Source organism: Patella vulgata, chromosome 6, assembly GCF_932274485.2.
Source record: "Patella vulgata chromosome 6, xgPatVulg1.2, whole genome shotgun sequence".
Classification (NCBI taxonomy): domain Eukaryota; kingdom Metazoa; phylum Mollusca; class Gastropoda; family Patellidae; genus Patella; species Patella vulgata.
The window spans coordinates 856,639-878,489 of record NC_065884.2 but is presented as its reverse complement, the minus strand read 5'-3'; the positions used below and the strand labels follow the sequence as shown (position 1 = coordinate 878,489).

The 21,851-nt window shown below is 38.5% G+C and overlaps 1 protein-coding gene across 1 annotated transcript; it reads right to left on the bottom strand.

Moving 5' to 3' along the window:
* On the bottom strand, positions 1-19,162 carry LOC126823966 (uncharacterized). Its single transcript, XM_050553039.2, has 2 exons — positions 18,416-19,162; positions 1-1,835 (listed from the first exon to the last, which is right to left on the bottom strand). The coding sequence occupies exons 1-2, from the start codon at positions 19,053-19,055 to the stop codon at positions 1,285-1,287; spliced, it is 1,191 nt and encodes a 396-aa protein (XP_050408996.1). The 5' UTR covers positions 19,056-19,162; the 3' UTR covers positions 1-1,284.
* Between the last annotated feature and the right edge of the window lie 2,689 nt (positions 19,163-21,851).

The following is a 21,851-nucleotide window of genomic DNA, read 5'->3' as shown; positions in this document are numbered from 1 at the left end:
CAATAACAAGGCTACTGAGCATCAATAACAAGGCTACTGAGCATCATTATTGATTATTTAACTATTTTAGATAAAAAAAAGCACTATAGTATAATGATATATTACCCAGAGCAGCTGCCGCAAACCTCAATAAAATTGTAATTGGATTATCGAAATGGAATTTTAAGAAACTATGTATAGTTCTACACATATTCAACCTACTGATTATGGTAACATTCTTGATTTACAATATTATAAAAAGTGAACTGAATTTGTTTTTACATTAAGATATATTATTTTAAAATTAGGAAGGTATATTTAGTTCCGCTACTTAGTCGTTCGGATGGGACGAAAAAACGAGGACCCGTGTATACATTGGAGTGCACGTAAAAGATCCCTTGTCAGTTGGAATTCGATATAAGAGTAGGCCATAGTGCCGCTGCCCGGGCAACATTTCGCTCATGGCACACTGTATGACGTATGCCCGTCTTCATTATCCCAGTCGGAGCAAAACAGTAGGACCATTTCATTTCATTTGAAGTATATAACAATTGGACCAATCATTAGTGTCATGACATCAGTAGTAGCAGCGAATAGAGTTACAGGTAAAAAATTTTTAAAACATTGACCATAATATGTATTTTTTTTATTAATTTTTTTTTTTTAATGAAATGGGGTTGAACGTCCGACTTTTCTGAACTGACTCAACTGATAAAGACGGGTATGCGCCATGCAGTGTGCTATGAAGGAAATTTGCCCGGAGAGCGGCGCAAATTCCCCTCATGGCGTATGGCGTATGCCCGTCTTCATTAGCGCCACTCTTCACTAACCCAGTCCGATAAGAACAGTAGGACGTTAAACCCCATTTCATTTTATTTCATTTCTTCATTAGCCCAGTCAGTGCAGAACATTAGGACGTTAAACCCCATTTTATATCGTTTATATCGAGAAAATATTGTTATTGTTGAGAGGTTAATATATTTACTTGTATTGTACAAAGATCTGCATTGTAATCAATCTACTAAAGCAATATATATAACTATAAATGTTACAATTACATGTAGAAGTTACGAGATATTCAACTTTTTCTAAATACCATCAATCAATTTTCTAAAAGACACAAATAACAAATATGCAGAGTGCTGCGAAATACGGCCCTTCACTTGTGGACTGGATAGTGCGTACTGGGTCTCGCTGGGAAGATGCAATCTTACGGGATCGCATAATGTTAATATTGAATGTTGAAAAATTGTCAGTTTATTACTTGTTCTTGCTCGTCGGTGGGCTATGTAAATTGTAATATTGTCACCATTGTCCTTTTCGTTGTAATTCGGCTATGTAATGAATAAAGATTCTCGCCTTTAACATGTTCACAGCCAAACCGTAATGGCAGCCATCGGGACTAGTTACACCGCCAGTCATATTAAATGTATCAAAAACAGGTACTCCTAATTTCTCTAAACGAGGATTTAGCCATTTATTAAAACGTACACACTGTTCATATAGTTGTAACGGATAATGTGGACTCTTCAGAAGACCAGGTGCATGAGCTGCTGCCCACATTAATTTTGGCCATATAGACTTTTTAGCATTATAATGCATCAATATTGGGTGGATATAATCATTTAGAATCATTGAATAATTGTAGTTGTCATGGATACCTATTCCCATGAATATCATGGTTCTTGGTTTATTACGCAGATCATCTATAGCCCCATAAACATGCCGTGTCCTTGAACTATGAGGGCTAGAAATGAAGTTTATCTTGACAGTTCCATTACAAACTATGGGATTCGTCTCCGTTAATTTTTGACACCAAGTAAACATGTTATCCACACCTACACAACTCTGTATAACTGAAACAAAAAATATAGATAGCTTTTAAAGTTGATGTTAAATTCAAATTTGAAACCCCAAACAGCTTCGATCATCTTGTCGCAAATAAACGACAAAACATCCAGAAACAGGTATTTGGTCCCATCCGAACGACTATACATTGTAAGAAAAAAACAAACAACCAGTTTTAGCATCCTCGGTATCCCCAATGGTTAATCGGGGGGGGGGGGGCGGCACGTTTTCAAATTATCCGCCCTTTATGGTTGAGCTGGAGAAGGGGAGTAACTCTCATTGGTCAAGGTTAGGAGTTAGCCAGAAGGCAGCCTAAATGAGAGAAGTCCAAATTAAATATGCGTATTTGTTACAACAAATTATATTATATAATATACTCTTCAAAAAAAGAAACCCACAGCCCATTTTTCATTCTTTGTTTTCGTCGTTGCCATAAATCTTACTTGTTTTTAATGTCATTATGTAAGGATAAAAGAAATTCATTATTGGTTTTAAATGTAGGGTCACTATTTGTGACAGGTCATACTTTTTGCCGAAATTTGTTTTCGATTGATTGCACCAAGACAAATCCCTGGGTTCTCGGTTTCAAAATCAGTTGCACATGTAAACACTCAACGAACCAAGTGATGCCACTTCTGAACGAATACCAACGCAACAACGCTAAGGGTCGGTTACAAGCAGGTGAATCCCAGACAGATGTAGCCAGGCTGCTGAATGTTTCCCAGAGTACCATTTGAAGCGAAGTTCAGCACGTTACCGCCCAAGCTCAGGCCAAACAAGAGTGACATACCTGTCCTGGATCATCACATCCGGTGACGTCATTTGCGGAAACGGTTCTCAACAGCGACCTCTACAGCAGCAGCAATTCCTGGACGGCGTAGAATCTCATACGAGACAGTCCGTAAACGCCTACGTGAAACCGGATTACGAGCCAGACGTCCCGTTAGAGCTGCTGTTTTGAAATACGCCGACACCGTGAAATCCGACTTAATGGGTTCAGACACCGAAGGTATGGCCACAGCAACACTGGAGAACAGTGTCGCGGTTCCTGTTGCAACGAGGAGGTGGTAGAGCGAGGGTATACCGACGACGAAATGTCACATTGCGTTTCTTTTTTGGAAGAGTATATTATATTAATGAGGACCTGACATTACGAGATAGATATTACTCTCTACGATGTGGATGTGGATAGATATGTCCTAGAATTCAACGAAAAGTAGGCAATAGATGAACATACTATTATTGTTATTATACAACACAAAGCGTACCTTAGTGTTATCATATAATTCATAAGAAAATGAAGTAAAAGATACACCAGATAAAAGCGCTATTAAATATATTTAACTTGCATACGCTGTTAAAAATCAGATTTTTTATGCAGGCGGGTCAAGTGAAAAATAAAAATATAAATAATAATTTGGGAGATAAAACCATTTTGCCTTCTAGCCGTCAAAATAAGCGCCTGAAATTCTATGATTTTATGGTCAGGTAGACAGACATTGAAGGGGCCCAGTGAAGGGGACGCAGTTGGTTTTGAGTTTGTCCGACTCCTTTGGGTATTTGCGCCCCATTTCCAATGAAAAGAATGAAGTTGTTCTGATGCTCAACCAGTATCAAAGATATAGCGTGTCTGAAATTTGTTACAAATTGCCTCGAGCATGTTCCACGCATCTCAACATTTATTGGCTTTTTGCTCCATCCATAAAAACATACATTCTTACAAAATGTTTTGTTGAGTCAAAATGAAATGAAATGAAATGGGGTTTAACGTCCTACTGTTCTGCTCCTAACCTAATGAAGACGGGCATACGCCATACAGTGTGCTATGAGGGAAATTGTGCCCGGGCAGCGGCGCTACGGCCTACTCTTATATCGAATTCCAACTACGAAGGGATCTTTTACGTGCATGCCAATCTGTACACGGGACCTCGGTTTTTCGTCCCATTAGAACGACTAGACAGCTGTCCTTGTCAGGCCCTCAATCCTGCATCACTGACAAGTGGAGACCACGCCGGAAAATCTACATTCAAGTTAAACCAACTGTGTCTATATATTTTTAAGTTTTACGTCGAGCTGAATAAAGTATATGAATTATTTTCATAAACACAGTGGATACCTAGAATTTTTTTTACACCAAGTCTCTTGCATCCAGGTATTTTAAGCACGTTAACAATATATTTATTTATGCCCCCGTGCGACCGCACAGCGACTAGAAAATGCATAAGGTCGCCGGTAAACGTAAACACAACACGAGAAAACGTCCCAAAATATTTACAAAATTGACAGAAGTCACGTTCATTACCCCGTTATACCGGGGTGGCGCCTTTTCTGCGCTGCTACGGCGACGGAATATGGCCCCAGTGCGCGCCAAGATCGCCATAAGCGTGGTGGAAACGCCAGATATCGCGCTGTGGTCTCGATGGTCGCAAATGATCGCCATTTTGAATTTCTACCTTCAAGAATTCTCGAAATTTATTTTTGAGATTGTCGCTGCCCCTTTATTACCAAATTAATTTTTTTTTTCTTTTTAAGTGGTATTATATTATCAAATTTGGCAGTCATTTTGAAAGAAATGCGCGCCACCAAATGAAAAATACATTTTTTTCATTGGTGTTTGTCAAATTCGATTTTTCGGCACATTTCGCTTGCATAACCACTCTGTGTTTGAGGAATTCAAAAATAAATTATTTATCCTTCCACCACTGAAAGACACCGATTACGAGATATCGCTCTTCGATAATTCCCGACTAGTAAAGAAGACAATGAGTTAAGACTTAGCCTATAATAATATAATCCTATATTTAGAATAAATTTGGACAGTGAATAAACAGTGAAAATACAGAATTGTAAAGTATGAGAATAAAATGGGAGGTAAGCAGGACTATGCAATGAGTAAGGGTCTTTTAAGAAGAAAATAGGATATAGACCTAAGCTATGGGAGTTTTTTTTATCATACAATTACCTAATGTATCTTTAAACTTTTCAAAAAATATAAACATCAGTTTAAACATCCGTTTAAAAAGAAGTAATAAAAGAAGCTAGACAAATATCATATACACATAGACCAATAATTCTTTTATTATGTGAATAGCCTATATTTTTTTTTAATAAAGACTTTAAAATTACAGATTATTCTGTCCAAAATATCAAAGAAATGACTAACTGGACATCAAATCTTAGTTTTTCCCCCTCTAAAATTGACTGTGAAATTACAGAAAAGTAAAGACGAAAATGGTATATAATGTAGGCCTATATATTTGTGAAAAATTAAATTTTGACTATTTTTTATTTAATAAAGAGTGAAAATACCGAATTTAAAATTGGGATATAGGCCCATAAAATATAGTTATATAATGTAATCCTATATTTTATTAAAAATAAATTTGTGCTTTTATTCTCTCTGAAATTACGATTGAAAAACAGCATTGTAAATAGTAAAGAAGAAAATGTGATATAGGCCTATAATATAAGTAGTTATTTGTTTTAAAAAATAGGATATAGGCCAATACTATAAGTATTTTTAAAAAAAAAATAAAAATATGATATAGGCCTATAATATAAGTAATTTTTTTTTAAATAAAAATGGTTATAGGCCTATCCAATGACAGGTGTTTATTAATATAATATAACTTATAACTTATATAACTTATATATAGGCCTATATATCTTTGCACTTTTCTAAAATTACTAGAAATCGGACGCAAATATAGGCCTATATGTGAATAGCCTTTTTTTTTAAAAAAAAATAAAAACTCCAAAATTACAGATTATACTGACCACAAGACGAAAGAAAAAAAAAACTAACTGGACAATACATCATGAGTTTATTTTCCTCTAAAACTAACTGTGAAAGTAAAAGAAAAGTAAAAGAAAAAAATGGTGTAAGGCCTATCTATATATTTCGAAAGAATAAATTTTATGGATACACAATTACGGAGTTTGATACTAAGCGACGTTTCGACGAGGATTATACTCTCGTCTTTATCAAACAAATGATACAAATATGAGAGAGAGAGAGAGAGAGAGAGAGAGAGAGAGAGAGAGAAATGGGGTTTAACGTCCACTCGACACAAACTAGGTCATTTCGGGACTAACATATGGTTTAATTTTATTTACAAAATTCGCTTGCGCGTAGGGGTCTTTAGCAGTGGGAGGAAACCGGAGGACCCGGAGAAAACCCACGAGGTTGGACAGGCGACCCTACTCCTTGCCACGTACAACCGGGGATTCGAAAACTCGCCAGTCGACTCAATGACAGACTTTATGATACAGCGCGCGCACGCTAACCATTCAGCCATCCAACCCCCGATACAAATATGTGAATTTACTTGATAAAGACGATAGTATCCTCGTCGAAACGTCGCTTAGTATTAAACTCAGTAATTGTGTATCCATAAAATTGTACCTTGTGTTTTAAAATATGTTCAATTACTAAATGCCAATCAAAGAAGATATTATGTACTTTTTTTTACCAAAGGACATGATACAATTTTGGTATTCATAAATATTTGAAATATAGTAGAAAATTCTGGACGAATACAACTGGCTGATTTCCAAATATTTTTAAAATCCAAAATCAAAACTATAATTAAAAAAACAAGGGGTGGCATCTTGCAGTTACATTTTCTTTTTGGTCAGATGATTTTATATTTTCAAATAATGGTAATGGTACAAAAGCCCATGCCTTACGCTATAATTTAGTATTTATTATTTTCAATTGTATATATAAATTGATAAATTCAACGTTATAATCTGATTTACGGCAAACTGTACGGTTCGCTTCAAAACATTTTATGGCCTTCAGCCGATATATTATAATGAGAATGTGCACTTTCAACTATTTTAAGAATAAAATCAATGTTGTACCCTTGTGAATTAATTTTATATAAAAACGCCAACAATGTTTTAGACACAATATAATGTTCTGTTGTTAATGTTTTCGTCGAATTTGCTTGTAAACAAAGCGCATACTGATAGTGGAAATAAGAGACTATAAGTGCTTCTGGGTGTAGCAAGATGGTGGACGGTGGCTTCAAGCTATAGTCTGGTCGGGGTAGAAAATTTGCGGGAAGAAATTCCTACCCAAATGATTTCTTCATTTTCTGAAACAACTATGTCCCTAGTGTTCCAGAAAAATTTTCCCCGCCGATCGGAGTTGAGCAAAAAATTTTTACAGCATTTTGAAATTTTGACCCCCTGGGTCAACATAATGAAACTGAAAACCATTTATAACTTCAAAAATATCAATTTTACAGCCTAGAAATATATTATCAACATAGGAAGGTGATACCAAGGAATCCAGAAATGACGTCAATAGTAATGTACGACGTCACCGTGACGTCAGAATACAAAATGGAGGAACTATGACGCCACTGTGATGTCAAAATTCAAAATGGCGGAGACGTGTTGTGAATAAAGCAATAACAGCAAGCAATTAGACAAGAGGAATAAAATATTCATTCGGATCATTTGTTCTACCCCGTACCAATTTCATCTTCTAAATCAATGCTGATTTGTTCGCTATTGAGACAACCCTCCCCGTGGCATCCTCCACACGCTTCAACATATTTCAAACCATTCTGTGTACAAGAACATGACGAGCATTGTTGTTTCAACGATTTACATTTACACCAGATGAAATTCAGAACGTTGTCTGGTGCTGATGGAAGAATAGTCGCGATGGGAACGTATCTATTCTCTATCACTTGCCAACCCCAATTCACAGGATCGACGCCATCGTCTAGTTCATCCCAAATTCTAACCTGAACATGAATGCGGTGAGCATGCTGCTCGGCCGCAGCAGCTGTTGGGTGAAGTCTATTGATTTGAATGGAAATGTTTTCAGCGATCATAGCTTTGTACCTTAGGTACCGGACTTTAGTCGGAGATATCTCATTTTTGTGACCATACATTGACATTGCACAGAATAACCTTTCCCCAGCTTCAGATACTTCGAACTGGGAACTTCCAGGTGAAGCTATTGTCTTGCTAGCTTCCTGAAAGATGTCACTGTTCGTATGTTTAAGAAGTCCCAATTTACCGAATCCGAAACAACCAGATTTCCCTCACCAAATTGTCGTATTTGGTTCATAGCTGTCGAACACGACTATTGGCGAGGGAAATCTTTTTACAAATGACCGATGTTGGAGATATTCGTACCCTTATTCCACCTTACAAAGTTGATCAGCAGACCTCCATCAATGACAGTTATTTCACTGGCGAGCGAAGTGTTCGAAACGGGTGAAACGTTCTTGAGCAAATGCTCAGCGAGATCGGACTTGGTTACATGTCGCATGAAAGCTCCTGCAAACAGTGAGGACGGGAAGGCACTCAACTCATATTTGAAGAACTGTTGAATATCTGTACCTGTGCGCTGTGCCACCGTAATACATCTTTGGAAAAGAACTTCTGGTTGCACTCGCACTGTCTTGCCTTGAACTTTAACACCTGGCTTCAGGTCCCTCGCCAATCGTCGTGTTCAGCGTCTATGAACCAAATATTAAGGATCATGAGCACGAGCGCCGAGCTGCTACGTCTAAATATAGGAGCAGTGACATTTCTCTGAAATCGGACACCACAGTTATCTATAGTCAAGCCCAGTTTCTGGCCAACACTGAAAACAAAATCCGTCTAATCAATCAAGTGGTCAACGATCTTGAATTTTGACATCACAGTGACGTCATAGTTCCGCCATTTTTTATTCTGACGTCACGGTGACGTCGTACGCAAAGCCCTGTATAGGGAAAGTTACGACAACTCATTTACAGGCGCCATTTTGGTGTCCCAACTATAACGCCATAAAAACTATGACGTCATGGCGTCATATAGCTTTACTTAACAAAACGTTTTATTTTTTTCTTGGTATAACGTTTTACGGGCTACAGTTCATCATAAACAAATTGCAAAAGTAACCAATGCAGTTTGGTTCAATGATAAATATGTCAGACGAAATCATACTCAAATTCGGCCAAAATGACATGATTAACAGAATTCAATTTGGTGTTCTTCAGGAATTTTCGGAGAGTGGTTATGCAAGCGAAATGTGTGGAAAAATCGAATTTGACAAACATCAATAAAAAAAATGTATTTGTCATTTGGTGGCGGGCATTTCTTTCAATATGACTGCCAAATTTGGTTACACATTGTTTACCAACCACCCATAGATCCTTTAGTGACAATAAATCATATCCTTTATTCAGCTCGACGCTATACCGGTATTTAAAATGATTAGATGCAGTTCGTTTAACTTGAATGTAGATATTATATATCTATGTTGCATATATAGGACTTTTCGGTTGAATCATATCTTAGAAGTATCTTATTTCATAGTTTTACGTATTTGTCGACATTATAAAGGTATACTTGTTCTATTGTTTCATTTAGCCTATGCGTTTTCTTGTTTCACTTGACTAAACAACTAAACACAAAATTTTGTGGGAATGTATATAGGCTTTTATAGATTGAAAAAAAAGCTGATAAAAATTGAGATGTGTGGAACATGTTCGAGGCGATTTGTAACAAATCTCAGACACGATATATATTTGATACTAGTTGAGCATCAGAACAACATGATTATTTCATTGGAAATGGGGCGCAAATAGCCAAAAGAGTCCTTCACTGGGCCCCTTCAATATCTGTCTACCTGTGGAATAACATGTACATTATTTGTATCTGTTAAATTTTTGCGGTTTATATATTAGATTAATATTATTATTTACCCATAGGCGGGGAGTGATAACGTCTTACCCCAAACAAATTGCAAAAGAAACCAGAAAGTTTCGGAGAGCGATATCTCGTATCAAATGTCACTGATGAAACATATGCCCGAAACACATGTCACGCTAGACACCTTTTATTTGAATTACACCGATTTTACACTGATTTTAAGTTACACTGATTTTAAATGTTTTATCCATTAGTCAATTTAAAGAAATTTCTATTTTCGAAAAATTGATGATACAATTAATGATTGATGACTGAAAACTGACACACAATCCGGAATGATTCCAGACCAAAAATCATGGAATTTGCCGGCTAGAAGGCAAAAAGGTTGTATCTCCCAAATTACTATTTAAATTTTCATTTTTCACTTTACCCGTCTGCACAAAAAATCTGATTTTTATAAGCGTATGCAATTTAATTGCGCTTTTATTTGGTGTATCTTTTATTTCACTTTCTTATGAATTAGACTATTCTTATAACAATAATGTATGCTTTCTGTATAATAATAATAATAATAGTTTGTTCAGCTATACTTTTCGTTTAAAAAATGTATTCTATGACATATCTATATACATACTTGTCGGGGGCAGCCAACTTCGACACAACAATAAAATAGATAGTGAGTAGGTACAAATACTTGGGACCCAAGATGGCGTCTAACTACACTTGAGGTCATATTTTCATGACGTCATATGAAATTTCTGGCTTCACAATTGTCGCAACTTTATCTATAATATTATACGGCTTTGGTCGTACGTTACTTTTGACGTCATTTCTGGATTCCTTGGTATCACTTTCCTTTATGTTGATAATACATTTCTAGACTGTAAAATTGATATTTTTGAAGTTATAAATGGTTTTCATTTTCATTATGTTGACCCAGGGGGTGAAAAGTTCAAAGTGCTGTAAAAAATTTTGCTCAACTCCGATCCGCGGGGAAAATTTTTCTGGAACACTAGGGAAATAGTTGTTTCAGAAAATGAAGAAATGATTTGGGTAGGAATTTTTTCCCACAAAGCTGGATTTGTCACCTTCTCCAACCAGCCTACTACGTCATTTGTTGATTGCGTCATGAGCTATCCAGTTACAAAGCCCTGTATAGGGAAAGTTACGACAACTCATAGTTGGGTCCATAGAGCTATATATAGAAACTAGAGTCCGCACTGATCACGTGACAGCGTGCCGACATGGGGCCTTGTCCGCCATGTTAGTTCCGGGGAGTTGACGCTGACGACCATTAGATCTTTTAAATCGTGTTTTATAATCAATATGCCAGAAAGTTTCTGCTGTTTTGGCTGCTCAAACACTCGAAAAAAGGGTAGTGGAATAGCGTTTCATAGGTTAGATTGATTTATCAACTGTACCTATCAAAAATCGGTCCATTCTTCTAGCACTGGATTAGGGTCAAGCTCAGCGAGTCCAATGTAAACGTCAATAACAATATAATTAATTTCATTAATTTGATGTGAAGACCTAATCTAAAAGTCATTTTAAAATAAAAGAACCCCTTTTTTACTACTAAATCTTTATAAGAAACTTAAACTATATAATAAATTTTCATGTCATAATATTTTTCTAAACACAAACAAGTTCAGCTGAACATGCGAAAACAAACAAATTAGCCAAATGAAGAATTAAATGGGGTTTAACGTCCTTCTAGCGGGATAATAAAGACGGTCATACGCCATACAGTGTGCTCTAAGGGAAATTTTGCCCGGACAGCAATTGAATTCCAACTGGCAAGGGTTCTTTACGTGTACGCCAAGGTGTAGGCCTACACGGGACCTCGGTTTTTCGTCCCATCCGAACGAGACGCTGTCTCTGCAGTGCTCCCCGAAAACAAACACACTCATTACTCAACCTCACACAACTAGGCCCTGGGCGCCTACGCCCCCCCCTCCCCCACACACCCAATTTGACACCTTATTTAAAAAAAATATATTATTAAATTATACAGCCATCATATCTTCTAACTTGTAGGACTATGTGTCATTGAGTCAACTGGCAGGGTTTCGATTCCCCGGTTGTACGTGACAAGGAGTAGGGTCGCCTGTCCAACCTCGTGGGTTTTCTCCGGGTCCTCCGGTTTACTCTCACTGCTAAAGACCCCTACGCGCAAGCGAATTATTGAAATAAAGAAATTAAAGCATATGCCATATGTTAGTCCCGAAATTACCTAGTTTGTGTCGAGTCTACAGTTACTGTAACAGTTGTTCTGGGTTTTTCATCTAGGTGGGTTTTTTCTAATACTCTATGACATAGGCCTCAAAAAGTGAAGCAAACTTTATGACCGTCTCTCAAAGTCTGGATCGAAGTTCCAGTCCACCATTCACTGTCCCTCCACCTCTCAATGCAAGCACCCACGGGGCTTAAAATATTATTTTCTTAAATTACAGATTTCCACTAAAAACAAAAAGCTTAAAATATTATTTTCTTAAATTACAGATTTCCACTAAAAACAAAAAGCTTCTGAACAGATGGCTGTTAAACATTAGACGAGACAATTTCGTAACAGCAGATAGGATTATTAGGTACAAATTACAATTGATGATATTTTTAATTTTCATTTTATTGCTGGGTTTTTTTCATACTATGGTCGGGCAGTCTTCAATGTACTTGTAAGTTAGGGAGCCGCGGATTCTCAGTGACAGAATAAAGGATCCGGTGTTCGATCCCGAGAAAGTACCTCGGGATTTTCCAACGGAGCTTCCCCTTGTCAATGGTGCAGACGGAGTGTCTGACAAGGTACAGTGTCTAGTCGTTCGGATGTGACGAAAAATCGGCGTGCACGTAAAAGAACCTTAACAGGTGGAAATCGATATAAAGAGTAGGCCGTACCACCGGTGTTCGGGCAAAATTTCCCTCAGAGGGCACTGCATGGCGTATGCCCGTCTTCATTAACCCGGTTGGTGTAGAACAGTAGGACGTTAAACCCCATTTCATTTCATAAATATTTTTTTCATTCTGGAAACATATTTCCTTTATTGTTGTTGTTGTTCTAAAACTATTATTCTCTACAGGCCATTTATTTCTCTTCACTTTTTCAGTTCCATAAATTTCTAAAAATAATTAACAAATAAATAAATACCGGTTAATAGAAATACAACATTTTACGCAGGCTATTAATTTTTCTTCACTTTTCATTCCCTAATTTCCTAAAATAAAATAATTAACAAATAAATAAAAATACCGGTAGGCTACATATAATTCTGTCAGACAAAATCATACTCAAAATCGGCCAAGGCAAAATGACATGATTAACATAATTCAATTTGGCGTTCTTCGGGAATTATCGAGAGCGCTATATCGTAATCAGTGTCTTTCAGTGGTGGTAGGATAAATAATTTATTTTTAAATTCCTCAAACACAGAGTGGTTATGCAAGCGAAGTGTGTCGAAAAATCGAATTTGACAAACATCAATTTAAAAATGTATTTTTCATTTGATGGCGCGCATTTCTTTCAAAATGGTAGAATTTTCAATGTCATTTCTTTCTGTTGGGTATGACTTGTAATATGTGGTATATTAATCCCGAAATGACATAGTTGCTCTTAAATGAATATATTGTTAAAGCGCTTTAAACATCTAGATGGAATAGACAAGGTGTAGAAAATTCAAGCTACATTGAAATGTTGGCAATACTGATCGAATCATAGTTTTTAGTTATACACTGTTAACAATCCGTAAATGTTATAAATCACATAATTTATTCAACTCGACGCAAGATTTAAAATGGATAGATGCAGTTCGTTTAACTTGAAGGTAGATTTATATCAATCATATATAGGACCTTTCGGTTGAATCATATCATAGAAATATCTTATTTCATAGTTTTAGTAATTGTCGACATTAAGGTGTACGTGTTCTATGTTTCCATTTAGCCTATACATTTTCTTGTTTCACTTGACTAAACAAAACATTTTGTAGGAATGTAGGCTTTTATAGATTAAACAAAAAGCTGATGAATGTTGAGATGTGTGGAACATGCTCGAGGCGATTTCTAACAAATCTCAGGCACGATATACTCTTAAAAAAAATAGGGCATATTAAAATGCAAATACCTATGCAGGTTGTAATATGATAAATAGTCATGGACACTAGACATGCTTTGAAAGTATGTTCATAGATGAAGAACTTATCGCCCCAACAGAACCACTAAGCGGCACATGCGACACGCAATAGCGCCATACACGTGGGTTCATTGTCAAATTTGACACTTGAAGGAAGGGTTGATGAAAACTGCCGCGTGCTGGTTTATCTATCCATGTTTGCTTTCCTATCGGTTCTTGCATAAGATTTAATGTTTAGCGTATCTTTGCTTTAGTGTGTTACGTTTAATTTGATCCCGAGATGTGTTCGTCGACGTCAACGGACAACACTGCAAGAATTAGCCGTCGCACTGCAAGAGGAGTGGGTCAGATTGCCCCAAATCGTGACTGGACGGTTGATTAGGAGCATGCCACGACGAATTGCTGAATGCCTGAGGATTGGTGGAGCAATTACTCATTATTAAGACACAAATCAAAAACGTTCATTTTCACTTTTGACGGTGTATCTAGTTGCGAGTGTAATGGGGCCGTCAGGTAAGCCGCCCATATGAAATGTTTATATTCATGTGTAGGGAATTGGCCTGTTATTAACATACACTGGTTACCTCTAATAAAAACAGCAGTGCATTTCCGGAGTTTTGTATTGTTTCTGAATATCCCCTATTTTTTGAAGAGTATATATTTGTTACAAATACATTATTAGTAGTCTGAATAGTCAGCAACATGTCTAGAGGTAAAGTCGGTCGCAAAAGTCGCGGAATCGCATGGGATGATGAAGCAACTAGGGCTTTGATAAGTATTTGGCTTGAAAATAGTATTGAGCATCAGTTAGAGGACCCAACTGTAAATAATGGGAGCATTTATAAACGTTTATCAACAGAACTGTCTGAGAAAGGCTTTGAGAAAACCTCTGATCAATGCAAGGTAAAAATTCATACACTTAAAAGAATTGAAAGGTTCTTTGACGACGAATCCTTGCTATCCGCTCCATGACTAAATGGCATCTAAACACTTTATTACACATTTACTGTGAATGCTTATATAACATGTGAACGCTTAGCAAATATATACTATTCAAAAAAAGTAGGGGATATTTGATTTTTAAGTGTTATTAAAGTCACCTAATGAAACTGACGAAGAAACAAATGACAAAATGAAATGAAGTTCACATTCATCGATTTATTCCAAATGATCGTTAGACTAAGTAAGGCACAGACTGACCATTATAAGGGTAAAATGATACCCGGGGTCAAACAGCAAAGTTACCACAGCATCACAACCAAGTCAGTAACGGGTAAATCCTCCTCTGTTTGCCAAACAAGCATTGATCCGACGTGGCATACTCCTAATGAGACGTCTTAGGTCATTTTGGTCCAGATTGTCCCATTCCTGTTGCAACGCAGCAGCAAGTTCTTGGACATTGGCAGGACGTTGTTGACGTTGACGTAACCTCTGTCCAAGCATGTCCCAGACATGCTCGATGGGGGAGAGGTCGGGACTCTGTGCTGGCCAAGGTAATGTGGTGATGTTCTGTTGTTGGAGGTAACCTGTAACGATCCTGGCCCTGTGACATCTTGCGTTGTCATCCTGGAAGATGAAACGGCGGCCATGACGTCGTGCGAACGGCACAACATGGACTGCCAAGATGTTGTCCCGGTAGTACTGGCCTGTAACACGCCCTGCAACAACATGTAAAGCCGTTCTTCCAGCAACAGTGATGCCTCCCCACACCATAACAGAACCACCCCCAAATCGATCATGTCTGATGACGTTAACGTCTTGGAAGCGCTCGTTTCGACGACGCCACACCCTCCTACGTCTGTCCAAAAAATCAACAGTGAACCTTGACTCATCTGAAAAAATCACATTGCTCCAGCGTCGATTATCCCAGTGTTGACGATCCCTACACCAACGACGTCTTGCCTGAATGTGATGATCTCTCAAACAAGGGATCACGCGAGGACGTCGGGCGCGAAGGTGACCCCTATGCAGTCGATTCCGAATCGTCTGGCCACTCACTCTCACACCAGTGTCTGTTTGAAGACGAGCGCTGATCTGATTTGCTGTGATGACACGATTTCTCAAGGCCAAGGTACGGATAAATCGATCCTGGGCTTGAGTTGTCGCCCTTGGTCGACCTGAGCGTGGTCTGTCCTGTACAGATTGTGTATCACGGTATCTGGACCATAGCCTGCTTATGACAGACTGAGAAACATTCATCGTCCGCGCCACAACCGCCTGTGTTGTGCCGATCTGTAGAATGCCAAGGGCACGTAACCTTTCATTTTGGGTAAGCCGACGCATATCAAAATTTGTTTTCTGGTCACTAAAACAATTAAACTGATGTTTCCACCCTGGAATTCAATGCCACAATGACTGTAACATTCAAAGTCAGAGTCGTGCAAATCTTGGGTTGGACCCCCATGATGATCCCAAGCATCACCTGCATTCCATGCGGTAGCTATTGGTGCGTTTGGGCGTCACATGTAACTGGAAATGTTTCTTCTGTTAGGTTCTATAGTGACTTTTTTCGTAGTCATTTGCATATTTTAGTATTATGCCCCCAAAATCAAATATCCCCTACTTTTTTTGAATAGTACTTTTGCATACGTGAGTAATTAATACATGTATGCAAATATGCACATATGTGTATTATTTGGTCATGTAAACGGGGCTTTAGATTATTATTATTTACTCATGGGCTGGGCGAGATAACATCTTAACCCAAACAAATTGCAAAAGACACCAGGAAGTGTCGTAGAGCGATATCTCGTCTCACATGTCACTGATGAAACATATGCCCGAAACACATGCTCTTCAGATAAGAATATGGCGTCACTGTTTGACAAGACTTGTGGAATATGTATAACCTCGTTTTTCGAGTCCCTTGTTACAATGTTTTATCTAGTCAATTTAAAGAAATTTCTATTTTCGAAAAATTGATGATACAATTAATGATTGATGACCCAATCCGGAATGGCTCCAGACCAAAAAATAATGGAATTTCAGGCATTTATTTTGCCGGCTAGAAGGCAAAAATGTTTTATCTTCCAAATTACTATATAATTTAAATTTTAATTTTTCACTTTACCCGTCTGCACAAAAAATCTGATTTTTAAAAGCGTATGCAAGTTAAATATATTTAATAGCGCTTTTATCTGGTGTATCTTTCATTTCATTTTCTTATGAATTGGACTATATTATTATAACAATAATGTGCGCTTTTTGTTGTATAATAATAGTAATAATAATAATAATAACAGTTTGTTCAGCTATACTTTTCGTTTAAAAAATGTATATTTTATCTCTTTTTCGCGGAATTCTATGAGATATCCATCTACATCCCTGTCATTGGCAGCCAACATAAACACAACAGTATGATAGGACATAAAATAGAAAGTGAGTAGGTACAAATACTTGGGACCCAAGATGGCGTCTTTGTACACTTGACGTCATATTTTCATGACGTCATATGAAATTTCTGGCTTCACAGTTGTCGCAACTTTATCTATATACGGCTTTGTCCAGTTATATGTATATATATATATATATATATATATATATATAGATCAGTGGTTGGGACCCAAAATGGCGCCTGTAAATGAGTTGTCGTAACTTTCCCTATACAGGGCTTTGGTCAGGCTCTCCGTCCTGCATCACTGACAAGGGGGAACTGACAAGGATGAACTTTCTCGGCCAATGCATGGATCGAACACCCGACCTCCAGGCTATCGAGCCAGCGTCTTAACCACCTAGCCACCGTGGCTCCTGACCTCAGTGAAGGGGAGAAATGGGAAGTACTAGTGTTTGTGGAACAGTAAATTATTACATGTATATTGTGCTTGTGGCAAAATGTGTGCCTACAATCGGTGATAAACATTTACCAATCAAATTACACTGTGATGGTTGTACAATGTACACTGTCGTCTATATATATATATTTGTGACTGTCGTTTGTCTGTCTGTCTGTCTGTGCGGGTTTGGCGGCTACATTAGGTCTGCCCCGAGTCTGAAATTTGGGGTATAGGGGTAGCTCGGACCGGGGAGTAACATAGGCCAGGTGGCGTTAGTCTACCACTTCCGGTTTCGGAGTTATGACCCCCGACCGAAGCCGGTCTGTTCGGGGTTGGCGGCTACACTAGGTCTGCCCCGAGTCTGAAATTTGGGGTATAGGGGTAGCTCGGACTGCGGAGTAACATAGGCCAGGTGGCGTTAGTCTACCACTTCCGGTTTCGGAGTTATGACCCCCGAGCGAAGCCGGGTATCCTGCTAGTTATTTATATACAGTAACCCCCCTCCCCCATTTCTTTTATATACACCTTTGATGTTACGGTTGCTATGCCGATTAATGCCATAGGCGGATTAAGAAATCACTGGGCCTCGAATTCATGAAATATAAATATATTGTATTAGTCCCAGGATAATCTTGTTAGTGGTAAGAGAAGTTAAACCCAATCTTTTTTAAATATGGAAATTCGGGCGTATTTAAAATAAACAAGTGTTCAGTATGTTCACCAGCAGATTTGTTAATGAACAGTACACTCACAATCAGCCGGTGGTAATGTGGGAACGGATACAAGCACATTGTGATGAGAGTGGCAAGAGTACAGCACGTCCACCATCGGGGTAATGGGGATTGTTGGAAGAATACCAGCTTATACTGTCAGATCTAAACATTAAGGTCACCTGCAGATTTAGGGTTAGCGCCTTAATATTTAGATCTAACCCAGTTTATTGTGGTGCAAGTGCAAAGGGTAATGGTCTTTGCTTCTCGTAGGTTGGACGGACATGGGGCACTACTTTGAAAAAAAACCTTACCTGTGTTATTTTTAACAACCAAATGTCTCAAATCGCCCTTTAGTATCATAGTTAAAGCCGCAAACATCTGCCTGGTGAAAGAGTTTCCAGTCCAGAATATGGTAGAATTATGGAGTAAACGGCATGCTGTGGTAGAATCAAAGTCATCAACTTGACAACCGTGATGTGATGGCACCCAGGTAGAAGATTCGGCTGAAACACGTTGCCTTAGATCATAACATTCCTCACATTTACAATCTTCAATAGATTTAGACACACACTGACCCTCATAACAACATGGCGTAGGTCCTTTAGGATCACATAATGCCCTAAACCCAGAGTCTGGATATTGAATATTACCACATTTACCATTTTTCATTTGGTAACCTTTAGGAATATGATGAGATCTTGCGACATTTGTTCTAAATCTGTCAGTTAATATCCCTATCAATTCCTGCGAGAGACGCGGGAGTGGTTTCCAGTAACCTTTTACCATGTGTGATAGAACTCCCGGGCATTCTGCATCCTTGCTGGAATATCTAGAATGGTTTAAATATAAATCCGGTCGAAGGTATCCTCTATAAGACCACACGAGAAAAATCACTAAGTAAATAAATACGCACACTATTGGAATATAACAACATTTTCTAATAGACTTCATGTTGCTTCGGATATTAATAATCTTCAGTGGTTTATTTTGTCGGTTTTTATTTTTGTAATGGTTTTAAAACGATTAAACATTAAAGCTGAACTCCGGTTACAAAAATACCGAAATATTTAAATAAAAAAAAAAGTTAACGCCCCAAGCCGCCATACTTGTTTCCAATTTGTGAAATAAATATGGCGGACATGAAGGCTTATGACCTGGAAAGGTTAGCCGATCTCACTTCCAGTTTGTTTCTTGTCAGCCAGCTGTACACGGCCTTATTCTCTACACCACGCTTCACTGATTGCTCTATTGTTTCCCAACAGCATATATACTAAATTATTGAAGATTGCAAAATGTCTAATCAGGTAAGCCTGTAAATAATTATATGAACTGCGTCTACTACTATATAGCCAAAAAGCTTTACTCTAAAACAAAAGATGCAAAAAGATGGCTTACCCCAACCTGAAATTTTCAACCATGAAGAAGACAATAGTTTGTGTTTGTGCAGGTGATTTGTGCAGGTGAGTAAAGCTTAGGCTATATAGGTATTTTTGTAACCGGAGTTCAGCTTTAACAAAGTGTAGACAAATACCAAAAAGGGGAGGAGCTACCCATAGCTTGCAGAGCAGAAATTCTGACGTATTTGTAGGCGGGAACTAAGGACACATCCTTGTTTCATACCCAAGGTCGATTCTGTTTGTTGGTGTTAAATGAGGTAGAATGCATTTTCAATGAAATTCTTGCAGTTACTGGTAGACATAACTATGGTGGCTGATTGGTATCATGTCGTAATGTCGTGATGTCGCCTTTCATAACCCGACAACCCGACATCACGACATTTCTACCCGACAAAACGACAACCCGACATCACGACATTTCTACCCGACATCACGACATTTTTACCCGACATTACGACACTAAAAATGTCGTGATGTCGGGTAAAAATGTCGTGATGTCGGGTAAAAATGTCGTGGTGTCGGGTTGTCGGGTTGTCGTGATGTCGGGTTGTATGGCCTTGTCGGGGAAGGCTATGGTCTTGTCGGGAATGAATGCTCAGTTTGTCGGGAAGCGTCGCGCCGTCTGTTGGGTTTTGAATATTTTTAATAATATGGAAGCGGAAAGAAAGCAGCCCAGTCAATGATGAACACGTACACCATCTGAATAGAACTATCACGTACACATGGCCTTTCTCAGTTCTTGACTGTGTTCCTGTATACTGGCATCCAACTCCATGCACCGGACGAGCCCAGTGATAGAAGTGATCTGAAAATCAGTATAAACTCTCTGTTTATGCCTTCCCTGATAAAAAAATGTGAAGTCTCATAAAATGAAAAATGTGGCAAAAGTAAATCGTTCGACTTGTTCTTTGTTTTCGTAGTAATAGAGCTTGTATTTTAAAGATGACTTTTTCCAGTTTTTATGCTGCAACTGACATAATTTACTACCCACTCCAAATGCCTTGAAAACGCGTCTAGCCGTCTGGTTTTCAAAATTTTATGGGGGGGCCCCCAGACCCCCCGTCGGACGCTTAGCGCCTCCGGCGCTCGCGGGCGGACGGCTTCGCCGCCCACAGACTCTAAAGAAATATATTCGTCGGGAAAATATGCTGGCCCCCCAAACAAGTTCGGCCACGTACGCCTATGACACTCACAGTGCAGTTTGAGTTGCATTCGTATCCATTTGTATACGTTCACATTCATAATGTGAACCGTCTTCATTAGCTCAGTCGGAACAGAACAGTAGGACGTTAAACCCCATTTCATTTCATAATGTGAACATATTATGAAGCCGCCCTTGTCTGTGTGTCTGTCATTGAGTCAAGTGGTGTGGTTTCCAGCCCAAGCTTGTACATGACAAAGAGTAGGGTCGTCTGTCTAACCTCGTGGGTTTTCCCCGGGTCCCCCGGTTTCCTCCGACTGCTGAAGACCCCTACGCGCGAGCGAATTATTGAAATAAAATTGAACCATATGTTAGTCCCGAAATGACCTAGTTTGTGTCGAGTGGACGTTAAACCTCTCTCTCTCTCTCTCTCTCTCTCATGATCAAACTCAGAATTAGCTAGAATCAAGGTTATTGTGTCCCAAAACATCGACCAATCAAATTGCTTATCTCTGCTTAGCCTTAGGAAAATCATAAATAAACAACAAGATTATGAACATGTTAACGATTGTATACAGAGTCAGTTAAAAGCCTGATTAAATAAATGAGTTTTAAGTTGTTATTTAAACTAATATAGAGATGTACAACATGGTCAAGATATAACGCGACAACCCGACATCACGACAACCCGACAACCCGACATTTTTACCCGACATTACGACATTTTTAGTGTAAAAATGTCGGGTAAAAATGTCGTGGTGTCGGGTTGTCGTAATGTCGGGTAGAAATGTCGGGTTGTCGGGTTGTCGCGTTATGAAAGGCGACATCACGACATTACGACATGATACCAATCAGCCACCATACATAACCCACATGAATGAGCAATAGGAGACTTCTACATGCGTTCTTCAACTGTATATAAATAATCACAGTGTACATTGTACAATCATCACAGTGTAATTTGATTGGTAAATGTTTATCACCGATTGTAGGCACACATTTTGCCACAAGCACAATATACATGTAATAATTTACTGTTCCACAAACACTAGTAGAGAGCGGGTCAAGATGGCTAAGTGGGTAAGACGCTGGCTCGATAGCCTGGAGGTCGGGTGTTCGATCACTGCATTGGCCGAGAAAGTTCATCAACATTTTCCGGCGTGGTTCCCCCTTGTCAGTAATGCAGGACGGAGGGCCTGACAAGGACAG